This window comes from Bos indicus, chromosome 5 (assembly GCF_029378745.1).
Source record: "Bos indicus isolate NIAB-ARS_2022 breed Sahiwal x Tharparkar chromosome 5, NIAB-ARS_B.indTharparkar_mat_pri_1.0, whole genome shotgun sequence".
NCBI classification, from domain to species: Eukaryota; Metazoa; Chordata; class Mammalia; order Artiodactyla; family Bovidae; genus Bos; species Bos indicus.
In genome coordinates, this window is record NC_091764.1 from 104,771,840 (window position 1) to 104,788,298 (window position 16,459).

The window sequence follows — 16,459 nt, forward strand, 5'->3', positions numbered from 1 at the left end:
ATAAATAGAATCAGCAACCCTCCCCCACTCATCCTTGCAGGCTGAGCAATAAGAAACTGGGCCCTTCCCTGGGGGTGAATTCCTGAACCCACGGCTTTGGACCACTTCAGGTCTAGGCGCCTCCAGACCTCCCCAGGGGGCAGCCGCTGAACACCCACTTCAGGGCTCGGCTGAACAATCTTGCACTTTATCTGTTAGTCTCCTCTTTGTTCATGCCAGACCTAGGAATGCCCCCACCTCTGCTCCTTTGTCAACTATTCCAGAACCAACACACGAGCTAAGCTCCAGATCTCTCACTCCTGTTTTTTATCTCCTCGATCCACCCCCCCCCCCCCACCGCCTCTGCCCTTGGGGAGATGAACTTTTCTCTCCCTCTCCCTCCAACTGGCTTGGCATCTCCAGGGAGTAGGCCTGGTGCTTTTTAATGAACTGAAAATGTGATTAAGTTGGACTCCAATTGGGTCTGCACACCCACCCAGGCAGGGTGAGGTCATGGCTTGATGGACTGGGGCTGGCGCGCTCTCGCCAGCCTCTGGCACCACAGACGAGAGATGCAGGAAGACAGAAGTAGCTAATGCTGGGCATCGGAGCCAGGGAGATGCTGGAAGTGAATTATCTGACCCTCTTTGGTCTCCCTGACAGAATGGTTTAGCAGAGAGCTGAGGAGAAGCCATCTTCGAGCTGTTTGGGCTAATACTGACAGCAGGCAATGACAACAGTTACAAGCAGTCGATTGTACTCCCTGTGTTATGTCATTTAGGTTTATTTTGCAGGAAAGTTGAAGGCAGGCATTGCTATCTCATTTAGGACTAGGTCCTGCTGTGCCAGGATAGCTAAAGTAGAAACAGCTTCCATGGTAGAGCAGTGTATTTCTCTCTCACTGAGAAGGAGTTCGGAGTGGGATGTCCAGTACTGATGCCATGGTGTTGGGTGAAGGGTCCTTCGGTCTCGTTTCCCTGTTGTCCTCAGCCTCATGGCCCAAAATGGCAGCTTAAGCATCAGACATCAAGACCACATTCCAGTCATAGAAAGAGAAGGGTTGAAAGAAGCACCCCGTCCTTTGGAGGCTGCTTCTTGGGAGTCACACACAACTTTCCTGCTTATGTTGGGGTTAGCGAGGGGAGCAAAGCTTAGTCTTAAGACCACTCCCAGCTGCAAGGGAGGCTGAAAAATCAAATCTTTGTTCTCAGTGGCTATGTGCCCAGCAGTTTTCTGACTAAGAAAGACGGGAGGAATAGATCCGGACAACTTTCCATCTCTTCCACAATCTCCCTCTTTTAAGGGTGAGGAAGTAAAGGTACCGAGAGCGGAGATGATCTTCCTGAAGTCACGCATTTTGTGAGCGATGGGGTTGGTCTTTCTAAAATCTGTGCTATATCCCTGAAGTCACGCATTTTGTGAGCGATGGGGTTGGTCTTTCTAAAATCTGTGCTATATCCACTGGGCTACATTGTTTTCTGATCCGACTGATAGGAAACAAGGCGGGGAGTGGGGGGCACTGGGGTCGTGGAAAACCAGGTGAACTGTGGCTAAGTGGCAGGTGCCTGGCCTATGGCGTGAAATCAGGGTTTGAGTTCAGCTCAGTGACTCCTTCACCAGTATAGCTGTTGGCAAACTAAATTGACTGAGGACTGCTTTACACTCTTAAAAATAATTGAGGACCCCAAAGAGTCTGCTTTTTAAAAAATAATATATATTTTTTTATTTGGGTGCGCTGGGTTTTAGTTGCGGAATGTGGGATCTTCGATCTTCATTTCAGCGTGTGGGGCCTTTAGTTGCAGAATTTAAACTCTTGGTTGTGGCACACAGTATCTAGTTCCATAACCAGGGATTGAACCCAGGCCCCCTGCATTGGGAGCACAGAGTCTTAGCCGCTGGACCACTAGGGAAGTCCCAGAGTGTGTGTTTATATGGCTTATGCCTGTCAATATTTACCCTGCTGCTGCTGCTGCTAACTTGCTTCAGTCGTGTCCGACTCTGTGCGACCCCATAGGCGGCAGCCCACCAGGCTCCCCTGGTCCTGGGATTCTCCAAGCAAGAACACTGGAGTGGGTTGCCATTTCCTTCTCCGATGCATGAAAGTGAAAAGTGAAAGTGAAGTTGCTCAGTTGTGTCTGACTCTTCATGACCCCATGGACTGCAGCCTTCCAGGCTCCTCTGTCCATGGGATTTTCCAGGCAAGAGTACTGGAGTGGGTTGCCATTGCCGTCTCCGAATATTTACCCTATTAGATATTGAAAAGAAAAATTGTAAACATATACATTTATTTAAAACTAAGACATGATATTTAGCATGAATGTGTGTTTGCTTAGTTGCTAAGTCATGTCTGACTCTTTGTGACCCCATGGACTGTAGCCTGCCAGGCTCCTCTGTCCATGGGATTTCCCAGGCAAGGATACTGGAGTGGCTTGCCATTTCCTTCTCCAATTTAACACGAATACTATCTTTTAATAAAAAGGACTATAAATTCCAAACCAAAAAAAAAAACGTTGGGAGGAGGATGGTGTTGTCTCACAGTTCTACAAACTTCCTCACTGTCTGGCTTGAGAGAAAGCAGCTGGTTCTTACATTTGCATCTGTAGCCGGCCTGTTGTGAGCCCACACATCATGTAGTCTCTGGAAAATTCCACTGTGCTTTACAAAAGAATGAGAGCATAAAGGTCAGATGACATCTTAGTGTTATTACGAAACTAGTTTTGATCTTGAGGATTCCTGCAAGGTTCTTGGGAATTTGTTGGGGGTCCCTGGACCACACTTTGAGAACTGCTGACCTAATGAATTCTTCATTTTCTCCTGCCTCAGTTTCTAAATCAGAAAGGCTGTATTTAGCCTCTGAGGTTTGGGTTCTTTAAAAAAAATTTTTTTAACTTTATTTAAAAATTATGTACTTGTTTTTTACTTGGCTGTCCTGGATCTCAGTTGCAGCATGGGGGATCTAGTTCCCTGACCAGGGATCAAACTTGGGCCCCTGCATTGGGAGCATAGAGTCTTAGTCTCTGGCCCACCAGGGAAGTCTCGAGGTTTGTGTTCTTTGAAGGGGTCTTCAGGCCTCTGTGTGGGAGTGGGTGACCTGCGGGTCTCTGAAACAACTTTATTTGTTGGGTTACAGAGAGCACAGATCATCATGGAGGGGAGAGGGGTGTGGTCTGTCTGTCTTTAAAGCAGTAGAAGGGTGGAGACTCTGCAGGTCCATCAGCTCGGGGCTCTATAGGTCAGCGGCCTTGGGTGAGTGATGAGCAGTCAGAGGAAGCTGCCCACTCCTTGCGTCACCCTGGCCCACCCAACACTGCTGGGCATAACTGTATCCACTCCCTAGGACGAGGAGACATATGGAGACACACCTATGTCACAGATGGCTTGGGTTCCATGAGAACACGTGGCAACAGGCTTGGGAACCCAGGCCTGCTCACCAAATCCTACGGTGGATGGAGTGCCCTGGAATGAATCAGAGAAAGACACCTCCTAGTGCTTTACTCAGGGAGTAACAAAGAGAGGGTCTGGAGGACCAGCTTGGGAGAAAACAGAAACTGATTCAAGGAGAGTCCACAAGGTTGGGACCATGACAAGGATCAGAATTAGCTGCTAGGAGAAGCCCAGGCACTGACCTATCAGAGTAGCGTCCCAGGGGCAGCTGTGCCTTTCCTGGGGTGTTTGTTAGCAACGCAGGGTTTGGCTTGACCGTAATTACTCTGTCTCCTGCTGCCTGAATTTGGCCGTTGGCCTTGTCTGGTGTGGCTTGAAACCTAAGTCCTGTGTAGCGTCCAGAGCCTGGTTCAGACTATACCTCCTTCCCTGGCGTCTCAGCGGCAGCTTCCTTCTTGCTGTGACTGGCCACACCCTTGGGAAGACACACTTACACTGAGACCAGGTCTTCAGGCCATTATATAAACCTTCCCCATGGAAATACCTGGTGCAGGTAGATTGAAAACTCCCTGAGAACTGGAGGATATGACTCTCTCATTGCCCTTGTCGTGACTGTTGATTTAGCTCTTTTGTACAGCCTGGTATGCATGTCTTGGGCTTCCCTGGTGGCTCAGATGATAAAGAATTGGTCTGCAGTGTGGGAGACCTGGGTTCGATCCCTGGGTCAGGAAGATCCCCTGGAGAAAGGAATGGCTACCCACTCCAGTATTTTTGCCTGGTGAATCCCATGGACAGTGGAGCCTGGCGTGCTACAGTCTACGGGGTCGACAAGAGTCAGACACGACTGATTGACTAACACTTTGACTTTCATGCCTTGGGAACACTTTCATGACTTGGGAATACAGCTCCTGTCTGAAAAGCCTGCAGGGAAATGGGGAGATGGCCCCGGAAATGGAGACCAGAGTAGATGCACCCAGGAGCCTATGGGAACATCGAACTAGCTTTCTATTGTGGGTCTTGCCTGGCACAGCGCCTGGACATAGTAGATGTGCAAGAAATTGAAGGAGACATTGGGATGTGTTCAGGAAACTATCAGTAATGCAGGACATGGGGAGGGGGAAGGGTGAGAGAGAAGGAGGCTGGGCTCAGGCCATGGAAGGCCAGGCCTCCCTGCCTCCCTCATATGCTGGGACTTGGCCCTCCAAGTGGGGATGGGACCTAGACTTGCCTTTTCTATTGACCACACAGCTAAATGCTTGCTGAGTGACAATATGGTCACCTCCTACTGGTCCCTGTCTCTCCATGGCTCTCAGAGGACACAATAGTTCCATCTTGGACTTGTATCCATGGAAGTATCCTGCCTGGGGCCTGGCCTGGCCTGGCAGGGGTGCTCAGCTACTCAGGAACTTGTGTCCTCCTGACCCACCCAACACTGCCGCTCATGACTATGTCCAGCTCCCATGGACAAGGAGACAGTCAAAGCATACCTATATCACAGATAACTTGGGTTCCATGAAGGCATGTGGTAATAGGCATGAAAACCCAGGCCTGCTCACCAAACCCTACAGTGGTTGGAGTGCGCTGGGACGAATCAGGCTGTGTGCCCTGGGACGAATCAGGATGTAGGTGATGGATCAGGGGATCCTGGAAGGAGCAGATGGCAGGCCAGGTGTGCCACTGTGCTACCGTTGTGGGGTAAGGCCAGCTGGGCTTTAAAGGCTGGCAGGCATCTGGAAATCCTCCCTGACCTTCACACTGTGGCCACTCTCGTGACCAAGCGCAGGCCAGGGCTGACCAGAGGACAGCTTGTTCCTTTTCTCTGAGAAAGAAAGCCTAGGCAGGTTTTGGATGCAGATGGTCGAGGCCTCAGGAACTGTTCTAAGGGAGGTGGCCGCATCTGCAGAAATCCACTCCCTCCTGCAGGCAAATGATCAGAACCCACCCTTCTTGCTAAGGCTTTCTGAAAACCATTTACTACCTCCAGGGACCTCCCAGGAAATGTGCTGGAGTACGGTTCCCACTTTTCCTTCCAGCAGGGATGAAGGTGGGCCAGCTGGAGATGAGCCACACTGGACCCTGCTCCCCCACCCTGGGCTCTGAAAGGGGGAGGGGAGGCCTGGACTCCTGGGTTTCTCCCTTCCTCTGACTGGTTCTGTGTCCGTCGAGGGGCCTGGTCCCTGTGCCTGGGAGCTGGTCATGTGGTGCAGGGACTGCTCAAAGCCACTGTCCTACAGCCCAGGCAATGGAAGCCAGCACTAGAAAACCCCATGGAGTTGCCTTTGGTTTTTTTTTTTTCCTCTGGTTCCAAATTGTGTGTGTAGCAAGAAGTAGGCAAGTGCCTAAGCTCCTGCCCCTACCCCAAGGGTGCCCTCAACTGCCCTGTAAGAGACCAGTAACCTCCTCCACATTTTTAAAAAATTTTATGTGAACCTTTTTTTAAAGAGCTTCTCTGGTGGCTCATACAGTAAAGGATCCGCTTGCAATGCAGGAGACCTGGGTTTGATCCCTGGTTGGGGAAGATCGCCTGGAGGAGGGCATGGCAACCCACTCCAGTGTTCTTGCCTGGCGCATCCCTGTGGACAGAGGAGCCTGGCAGGCTGCAGTCCATGGGGTCGCAAAGAGTCAGACATGACTGAGCGACTAAAGCATAGCACGTTAAAAAAAAATGTCTTTATTGAATTTGTCACAATATTGACATTAAAAGATGCTTACTCCTTGGAAGGAAAGTTATGACCAACCTAGACAGCATATTCAAAAGCAGAGACATTACTTTGTCAACAAAGGTCAGTCTAGTCAAGGCTATGGTTTTTCCAGTGGTCACGTATGGATGTGAGAGTTGGACTATAAAGAAAGCTGAGCGCCGAAGAATTGGTGCTTTTGAACTGTGGTGTTGGAGAAGACTCTTGAGAGTTCCTTGGACTGCAAGGAGATCCAACCAGTCCATCCTAAAGGAGATCAGTCCTGGGTGTTCATTGGAAGGACTGATGTTGAAGCTGAAACTCCAATACTTTGGCCACCTGATGCGAAGAGCTGACTCATTTGAAAAGACCCTGATGCTGGGAAAGATTGAGGGCAGGAGGAGAAGGTGATGGCAGAGGATGAGATGGTTGGATGGCATCACTGACTCAGTAGACACGGGTTTGGGTGGACTCCGGGAGTTGGTGATGGACAGGGAGGCCTCGTGTACTGCAGTTCATGGGATGGCAAAGAGTCGGACACGACTGAGTGACTGAACTGAACTGACTGCTTGTTTTATGTTTTGGTGTTTTGGCTGTGAGGCTTAGAGGAACCTAGTTCCGCAACCAGGGATGGAATCTGCACGCCCTGCCTTGGAAGGTGAAGTCTTAACCCCTGGACCACTAGGGAAGATCCTGAGTGGCGTTTCTGATGGGCCAGGCAGTGGGACAGGATGGAAAGAATCAGACACAAGCCTCAGCCTCCTTCCTGGAGTCTCAGGTGCCAGTGATGATGGAGATTCTTAGACCTGTCTACTAGAAAGAAAAGTAGGGTCCTCCCCCAGCCACCCCAACTGGAAAGACACCCACCTTGTTCTGGAGGACTGTGACTGTCCCAAAGAAAAGATCAATAACAGCAGCCCTCTGTTGACCAGGGAACCCCCAAGATACTAGTGAATTGAGTGTTGCCTTGGCAACCATTCACCCCTGTACAGCCCAGGTAGATGGAGATGGGAAAAGGGACAAAGATACCCTTCTGTCCTGCTGGCGACCTGTTCACTAGTCTGAAGAGATGCCTGACGGCAGTACGGACAGTGGAAGGGCTCTCTCTGGTGGCCAGGATATCAATGTCAGTGACAATGATGATGGTGAAATGGGGTCACCATTTCTTACCTCTGGCGTGTGTTATTCCATCCAGTCTCCACTTTCGTCCTTTCGGATTGTTGTTCAGTCGCTAAGTCACATCCGACTCTTTGTGACCCCATGGACTGCAGCACGTCAGACTCCCCTGTCCTCCACTATCTCCTGGAGTTTGTCCATTGAGTCCATGATGCCATCCAACCATCTCATCCTCTGTCGCCCCCTTCTCCTCATGCCCTCAATCTTTCCCAGCATCAGGGTCTTTTCTAATGAGTCAGCTCTTATGAGTTATCAGGTGGCCAAAGTATTGGAGCTCCAGCTTTAGCATCAGTCCTTCCAATGAATATTCAGGATTGATTTCCTTTAGGATTGACTAGTTTGATCTCCTTGCTGTCCAAGGGACTCTCAAGAGTCTTCTTCGACACCACAATTCGAAAGCATCAGTTCCTCAGCGCTCAGCCTTCTGTATGGTCCAACTCTCACATCCGTACATGACTACTGGAAAAAACATAGCTCTGACTTATGTCTTTTCACGGTCCAAGTCATAGTTTGGTGCAGTCATAGTTTGACATAATCTTTTCAAATAGGCACTGTTATTATTGCCTCCACAGAGGAGGTGGGGTTAGGTAAGCAGCTAGGGTCACACAGCCAGCACAGGGAAGAGGCAGAGCTGGGCCCGGGGCTGTGATGTCATACCAGATCCAGGGCAGGGCTCTTGCTGGTGTTGTCTTCAGAAACCTCAGTTTCCCCCATCTGAAGCGCTCAGGGGGTAAAGGAAAGGCGCGTGTCATCACCTCAGCAACACAGCCCAAGGCGGCCATCTTTGTTCATCAGTCACTTGCTCCACGTGTCCACCTGTGAGGCGGTGTCTGCAGCTGGAGTCTCGTTTTACTCCAGGATGCCATTTTCCATGGAAGAATGAGCTTTGTCCCCATCCCCACCCCAGACTGCGGCAAAGCTGGATTTAAGCCGCTGCTTTTTCTCTGCCGTGTGAGGGTGCGGCGGAGACCTCAGGAGGGCAGGCTCATGGAGGGAGGGAGGCTGTTCTCAGCCACAGCTCTCAGTTTGCAGAGCTGCTAATTGTCCTTGCACAAGCCTGCTTGCTGCAGCTTTGCCATTTAGCAGTCCATGTGACTGCTGCTTTTCTCAGACGCAGAGGGAACCAGTTACGCCCAACTGCTTGTGCCAGCTGGCCTTGGAGCTCCCTGGGTCCTCCCAGGGGCCTGTGGCGATCAGGGCCCTGTTTCTGATGGCAAACCATGCAAGCCAGGCAAGGGCAGGGCACTGTGGACAGGATACACATTTCCCCGGTACCACCACATGACCGTGGGGCTTCCCCCAGGAGGCTCTCCCCGGTGGTGCGGAGCAGAGACCACGGGGCTAGCTCCTTGATCAGAACCAGCCTTGTCCTGATTGACCTTGTACACTTAGAGCAGACTGGAGTTCTCTCTCCTGAAAACTGGTCACTTGTTTGCTCTTTTTCACCATCCCCTTTATGAATGCCGATTTGCTCTGACTGACCCTCCAGGACTCAGCTCGCTCTTCTTGTACTTCCTTCATTTTAGCTGAAGTCCTTCCATCAACAGCTGGCTTCCCTTCAGTCTGAGAACATGCCTGTACAGGAAGGAAATCGTGTACCCTGTGGGCATCAGTTATAGCAACAATACTGCCTCATGTCAAATTGAAGACAAAGTGCGATATTGATTTTAAGATGTGCTCTGATTTCAGAAACGTTAAATTGTGAAAAACAAAAACATGAGTTTAAAAATTACCAACGCATTTTTTTTTCTCACGATTTAACATCTCTGATATGGCACTAGTGGTGAAGAATCTGCTTGCCAGTGCAGGTAGACCTAAGAGACGTGGGTTTGATCCCTGGGTCGGGAAAATCCCCTGGAGGAGGAAATGGCAACCCACTCTAGTATTCTTCCCTGGAGAATCCCATGGACAGTGGAGCCTGGCAGGCTGTAGTCCATAGGGTCACACAGAGTCAGACATGACTGAAGAGACTTGGCACGCATGTTATTGAGAAACATTACCAAAATGCAGAATGTGAAGATGCTCACAAATACAACTTATAGGGAGGGGTGTTTATACTAACGTGTCCAGGAGTCATTAGTGAGAACAGTTCCAAACCTGCTTGTGTTATGGGGTTTAGATTGTCAACAAAGTGATAAAACTTAGGAAAATCCCTAAACTGGCAGCACCCCTGGGACACTCTGTAGAGTCCTGGCATGTTTTTGCTGATGGGAACTGGTCCAGTCTGGTCCATCCCAGGAACCATCTTGGAAATGTTTGCTCAGTTTCATCCCTGACACGTGGAGTTTAAGTCTCTGGGGATGAAGCCTGGAGGGTCTGTTTTGTAAACCTCATCTCTGATGGAGGAACCAAGCTCAGGGAGGGGAGGTGACCAGGTGGGTGCGGGTCAGATGCCTGGCCTTCCTCACTGGGATCCTCACAGCCTCCGGTGGATTTCCACAAGAACTTCAAGTTCTGCTCCTTTCACTCACAGAATCTCTTTACCCTTGCCCTTCAGAGGACACTGTCTGCCCCTGCAGGCCAGGCCCCTGGCATCTGCATTTCCAGGGCTCAGTTCACAAGGCTGCCCTGGCCTGGGGGCGCCCCACCAAACAGGGGTCCGACAGAGTTCCACCAACTGCTGGACTGTTTCGTCTGATAGGCGTGGACAAGCACCTCCTGGGTGTGAGAGAGCAGTCTTGGATTTCCGGGCGTGGCGGGTCTCCAAGCCCCGAGGTCAGGGGACACCCGGCCGTGTGGGTGGCAGCCTTCCTAGGTGGCCTCTCCTTCTCGCAGGGCCTGTGGGAGAAGTGCCAGCTTCTGAAGACGGCCTCCGTGTTCGGCCGCTGCCACGCCCTGGTGGACCCCGAGCCTTTTGTGGCCCTGTGTGAGCGGATGCTGTGCGCATGCGCCCAGGGGCTGCGGTGCCCCTGCCCTGTGCTCCTGGAGTACGCCCGCGCCTGCGCCAAGCAGGGGATGCTGCTGTACGGCTGGGCGGACCACAGCTCCTGCCGTGAGTCTGCGCGGGACCCCACCTCCCGCCGGGGTGGGCGGGGCCCGTCCTGGGTGTCCCACCCCAAGTAGCGGGTGCTGACCGAGGCCGCGGTTCCCGCTCGGCTCCTGCCCCCTGTTCCCGGCTCACAGAGCGAGTCCTCTCCTTAAGGGCGAAAGGAGGTTTGAAAGGTCCCCCTGGCAAAGTCCCCATATCTCCTGCCTCTGTTGTCACGCCCGGCCTCCCCGCTTCCTCGTGGACTCAAAAGCTGTTCCCCAGCTCTGCCGGGGGTCTCATCCGTTCAAGTCTGAAACTGACCTGGAGCAGGGCGGTGATCTCGGCATCCTGGCAGGCTTTTCTCAAGCCCCTGACTGTCATTGCCTCCCTTCTCTCCTCTGGCTGGTACTCTCCATCCCTCCCCCGCACCCAGTCGTCTAATCTCACCGGGTCCCTAGTTATCGTGATAGTTCCCACTCCCAAATTATCGTGAAGAACTAGGAGCTGCTGCGGTCACTTACAGGCAACCTCCTCCTCCTTCCCCCGCCCTGCCCCCGCAGGCTTCCCGTAGATCACACTGGCTGATGCTGCAGGGCAGGCAGCCCGAATGTTTACACATACACACACACACACACACACACACACACACACACACACACGCCTTTCCGTGTGTGTTTCCAGCTTCTAAGTTAGAGCTTTTCATCTTTGCTGTGGGGGTGTGAGAAGGGTGGTTATTGACAGCTGAGTTGGCCTCTGGAAGGGGGAGTGGCTGTCTAAAAGACAGGTCTTTGAGGTAGGAGGGGGCAGATGACCGAGGTATCTTGGAGGAGAGGCGGTTTGGGATGCTAGGTCCTTCTGGTTCTTCCGCCTGAGCATCAGTCAGCGGCCAATAGAGAGACAAAGGAGAGCCGTCCTTATCCATGAAGGGCTGGGTCCAGTGGGAACAGCGGCTTAGGTGATGAGCTCCGAGGGCTGTCCTGCCACTCAGTGGACATAGATAGGAATGACCATCCCCTAGCCTGGAAGATGCTGTGCGCCCATTTCTGGGTGGGGTGTCTGATTGAACCCAATCTCTTTCTTTTTTCAAAAAAATTTTTTGATGTGGACCATTTTTAAAATCTTTATTGAATTTGTTACAATATTCCTTCTGTTTTATTTTATTTTATTTTGGCCATGTGAGATCTTAGCTCCCTGACCAGGGATCAAACCTACACCCCCTGCATTGGAAGGCGAAGCCCTCATCACTGGACACCAGGGAAATCCCGAGCCCAAGTTCTTGAGGAAGAGGAGCCCTCAGAAGAGGGATAGATGGAAGACACCATTTCTGGCTTGTGTGGCCTTGGGGGCCTTGCATTTTTAGCCTGGAGGCATTTGGCAGCCCCCGGAGAGCAGTTTAGGAGAAAAGGACAGAGCAGAGAAGCAAACGAGTGGCCAGTTGTTTGTGGCAATCAGGTGTCTGAGGGGGTGCCAGGTGACCCTGCTGAGTCTTAACCAGGCCCCACAAGGTGGAAGATGCCCCTTCAGGGCAGGAGTGGTCAGCGGATCGCCTGGGAGGTGACACTGACCACTGGGGTGCCACTAAAGTGGAGATGGCCCATGGGGCACTGAAGACAGAGGGGCCAGGCAAGGGGGCCTCAAGGGCTCTGAGCACCTCTTGGCCTGTGAGATGCTTCCTGGAGGGGACTGGCTCCAGGGAGACTCCCGGGTTTTCCATTTCAGGACCAGACTGCCCCACAGGCATGGAGTACAAGGAGTGTGTGTCCCCATGCCACAGGACCTGCCGGAGCCTGAGTATCACCGAAGTGTGTCGGGAGCAGTGTGTGGATGGCTGTGGCTGCCCTGGTAACAGATGTCCCACTTTATTTACAAACCTGAGACCTCGCCAATGCCTTTGGCTCGGAGAATCCAGATGAAGGCTGCTTGTGTTTATTCCCCATCGCTGAATTCAGAGGCCCTTTATTTACTTTTTTAAAAGTCTTTGTACAGAGTGGCCAGAATTAAGTTGGCATTTATTTTTAATTTATGTTTTCCATATCCACGAAAGCGCATGTGTGCCTGGGAAGTAGGGTGATCTGGGCTCCAACAGTGACTTTGTTTGGGGGAGAGGGTGGCTCATGGCTCTATCTGAGCTGCAGTGTTTTCTCAGTTAAGAGTCAGGGAGTGGTCTGGGAGAAGGACAGTCTAAACTCTCTCCTGGGTTGGCCATGTGAGCTCAGCTGAAAAAGAGTCTCTTCCAGGAGAGACCTTGTGAGCTTTGGTGAAAAGTCCTGGTTAATTACTGAGAGTGAGTCCTATGTGTTTCCACTCAGGACTTGCCTACTGGAAGACTTTGAATGAAACATTTGCCTCCATGTCTTTGAGACGAACATGGAAACAAACAATCTTCCCCCACCTCTGTGCAAGATAGAAAAGAAATTCTTTGAGCTTTCTGGGAGAAGCCTTCAGCCTAGACTCATGGCTTCCTTTCTGGAAGGCCTTGAACAAAACTCTTTCCCCCATTGCTTCATCACTAGAATGGAGATAAATAGCCGCCCCCCTCACTTTGCAAACTGAAAGATCAGCATCATAGAATGAGTCCTTTGAGCTTTCTGCAAGAAGCCCTGAGCAGATGACCACCCCGGGGCTTCTGTGGTTGGGAGATGAGTCATGATGGTGACAAGGCTGAGTCTTTGTCTTGATGCCCTTGACGCAGAGGGACAGCTCCTGGATGAAGGCCGCTGTGTGGAAAGTACTGAGTGTCCCTGTGTGCATGCTGGAAAGCCATACCCTCCAGGAGCCTCCCTCTCACGAGACTGCAACACCTGGTAACTGGGGCTGACCAGTGCAGGTTTGGGGAGCTTCCAGGGGCTGGGGAGGGGCCGCTGGGCCAGCAGAAGCATTCGGGGCACCGGCAGGTGGATCAGGACCAGGCCTGGGTTGGGGGTGTTTTGGGAAAGGCCGTGGAGGTTGACGATGAGAAGCAAGGGTTATATACAGATCTGCCTGGAGGAGGGGGGTTGGAGCGAAGGCCGCTTCACGGGCAAACAGCGTCTCTAGCTGCACTGCCAGCCATGCTTTAATAAGCGACTCTTTCTCCCTGTTGCCTTTGCTTCTCTCAAGCCATTTCTTCCAGAAGCCCCTCTGGGTGTCCCCGCCCCCGCACACAGGGGAGGGGAACACCTCAAGACCTTGTCCCTGGCTGCCTTTCCCTCCTGGGCTGTCTTCCAGGAGTCTCCAGGGCTGCCCAGCATGGGTCAGGGCGTTACCCCGTCAGAGTCCACCGTTTCTGTCTTCCACCAGCAATATGTGTGTGTATGTGTGTGCATTTTGTATATGTGTGTTTATATGTATATGTGTGTGTATTGTGTGTATATGGGTGTGCATGTGTGTGCACATGTGTTTGTGTGTGTGCATGTATGTGTGTGCATGTGTGTATGTATGTGTGTGTTTGTGTATGTGTGTGTGCGTGTGTGTGTGTTGAGAGGGTAGCAATTCAACTGCTTCGTGCCTGGGTGGACTCGCTTGCTCTCCCTCTTCTGTCTGTCTGTCAGGGTTTGCTCCCTTGCCTCGGCATTGTCTCCATGATTCCTCTGCGGCTGAAGCCCCCTGGGTGCACCTTCACCTCCTGAAGCCCCCTCTGATTTGGGTGACTTTCTGGTCCCGTACCCCTCCTTGGGGGCTGTGGGGTGGCGGTGCCCTCTCCAAATCCGTTCATGGATGCCTGCCTCTGCAGACCCACCCATAACCTGTGCTTCTCTCTCCACCAGCATCTGCCGAAACAGCCAGTGGGTCTGCAGCAATGAGGACTGTCCAGGTAGGGAGCTTCCCCTCACACCCACTGCCCTCCTCCTGGTGGAGAGGTGCAGCCTCCCTTACCAGACGGGGAGGACCACATAGCCAGGCAGCCTCTCCTCACCTGGACATGCAGGCTGGATGCAACCCCTGTTCACAGCTGCAGCACCAGCTGTGCTAAACTGTTCCTTTCCGGCCAGCCAAGGGAGGCCCCTGGCAGTGAAGCGAGAGACTGCAGCTGGGCAAAGCTTTCACCCTATTTCCTGTCACCTGTTTGCTCAGAGGATTACAGTTGCGTGAGCTGTGAAACTTGCAAGGTCATGGATGACTAAACAAAGATGACGCAGATTCCTTGGAAAATTAAGAGGAAGAAGGGCTTGATGGTTCTTTAAAGTTGACGTGAGAAATTTCTGGAATTTTCCAGAATGCCTGAGCCAAAGACCTTGGCAGGATCCAAGGGCTTCACAGGTGTCTCAGTAAAAGAATCTGAGGCAGGTAAAGAATCTGCCTGCAATGCAGGAGCCACAGGAGACTTGGGTTTGACCTCTGGGTTGGCAAGATCCCTTGGGGGAGGAAATGGCAACCCACTCCAGTATTCTTGGCTGGAGAATCCTATGGACAGAGGAGCCTGGTGGGCTACAGTCCATGGGGTTGCAAAGAGTCGGACATGTTTGAGCAACTGAGCACAGCACCGCAAGAGCTAGAGAAACCAGGCCACCCAATGAGTTCTCCTACACTGTCTCCACCCTGGAAAATCCATTTAGGAAAAGTTTGAATATAATCTCTGCCTTTTACTTTCTCCTCTGTTTAGCCCCAACTCCATCTACGGCAAATTTTGTCTGCTCAGATCTCCCTCTGCCTCCTCCCCTCCAGCTGTCCCCCTCCATGACCCTGGCTCTTCTCCTGATGCGTCTCCCCTTTCGGTCAGTTACATGACATTTTCTATTCGTTATGAGGCAGGTGCAATTTATTCTCATTTTACAAAAGAGGAAACAGGTTCAGAGAGGTCAAGTAACTCACTCAGAGTCACACAGCTTCTATAATATAGAGACAAACTCACGACTCACAGACTCAGACTCACAACTGCCTGACCTCTGTTTCATACTTGCTGTGTGGGTTGACTTCCCCAGTGGCTCAGACAGTATGAATTTGCCTGCAGTTCAGGAGACCTGTGTTCAATCCCTGGATTGGGAAGATCTCCTGGAGAAGGGAATGGCAACCTACTCCAGTATTCTTGCCTGGAGAATTCCATGGACAGAAGAGCCTGGTGGGCTACAGTCCACGGGGTCGCAAAGAGTCAGACATGACTGAGTGACTAACACACACACACACACACACACACACACACACACACGTGTCCAGGATCCCCATGAAATCAAGCTAATTGGAAGTTGCAGGAGACGACCCAAACCTTTATTGCCCACCCGCTGCGTCAAGTGGTGGCCAGAGGCATGTCCAGCTGCCTTTTGCTGACCAAGTGGCTGGGAATGTTTTGGGCGTGCTCTTGGCAGAACTTGGTCTTCTCTGGAACCTGTGGGCAGGGCTTGGGTAAGCGTCACTGTGTAGCCCATCCTTTTGGCTCCTCCTCCAGCCCCCCCCGGGCTCATGGCTGTCCAGCACGGCTGTGTTCCTGGGTTTCCTGTGAGGCAGCCCCATCCCTCAGTTGTACCAAGGAGATAAGCTAAATACAATATTCAGACTTCTGATTCCCGGGAAACTTAAGGATGTCCATCAGGGGAGGTCAGAGCAGGAAATCAGATCGGAGTAGATTCAGGCCCCAAGGTTTTGCTTTTGAATGCTTGCGGATTCTCTCATTGACCCTTCTTTTCCTGGGCATTGTCAGAGATAAGGCAAGTGCAACTTCTTACTCAGATTAGAGTGCTCTTGAGAAAACACAGAGAGGCTGGGGGAAGCATTCCCACCCATTTCCCTGTGACGGGGTCAAGACCTGTGATACACAGGGCTGTGTCACTTTGTAGAAAGATGACAGCATCTGAAAAATCCCTTTCAAAAAGGCTTTTTCAGGACTTCCCTGATGGTCCAGTGGTTAGGAATCTGCCTTGCAATGTAGAGGATGTGTGTTTGATCTCTGGTTGAGGAAGTAAGATCCCACATGCTGCGGAGCAACTGAGGCCACGTATCGCAGCTAAGACTCGATGAAGCAAATAAACAAGTATCTTTTTTAAAAAGGCTTTCTCGTGACACCTGTGGATTTGGAATTCCAGCTTGGCTGCAATCAGCCGGGGTGACCCTTGCCCACCCTTGCCCCTAATCATTGCCCGTTATGCTCTGATTTCCACAAAGACTGACCCCTTGTTCGTGCCCTTCTTGAGGGGCAGTGCATTGGGAAGTCATGACTTGTTTTTGCTCGCCGCTCTGACATCATGCGTCCGTGTTTTCCCCACAACAGCCCATTCTCTGACTTACTGGACGCCACCTCGGTGCCCTACACTTCACTGCATTTCTGAGCCTGACTACCCGGGGTTAGTGCAGAACCCGGAGG

At 51.8% G+C, this 16,459-nt stretch overlaps 1 protein-coding gene across 1 annotated transcript in view; it reads left to right on the plus strand.

Annotated features, from left to right (window-relative positions):
- The window catches only part of VWF (von Willebrand factor), a 124,922-nt gene that overhangs the window by 20,750 nt on the left and 87,713 nt on the right, over positions 1-16,459 (plus strand). Inside the window, exons 7-10 of the mRNA XM_070790261.1 lie at positions 9,993-10,209; positions 11,905-12,027; positions 12,878-12,989; positions 13,932-13,978. Of these exons, the coding sequence (XP_070646362.1) occupies positions 9,993-10,209; positions 11,905-12,027; positions 12,878-12,989; positions 13,932-13,978 (499 nt within the window). The remainder of the gene's footprint in view (positions 1-9,992; positions 10,210-11,904; positions 12,028-12,877; positions 12,990-13,931; positions 13,979-16,459) is intronic.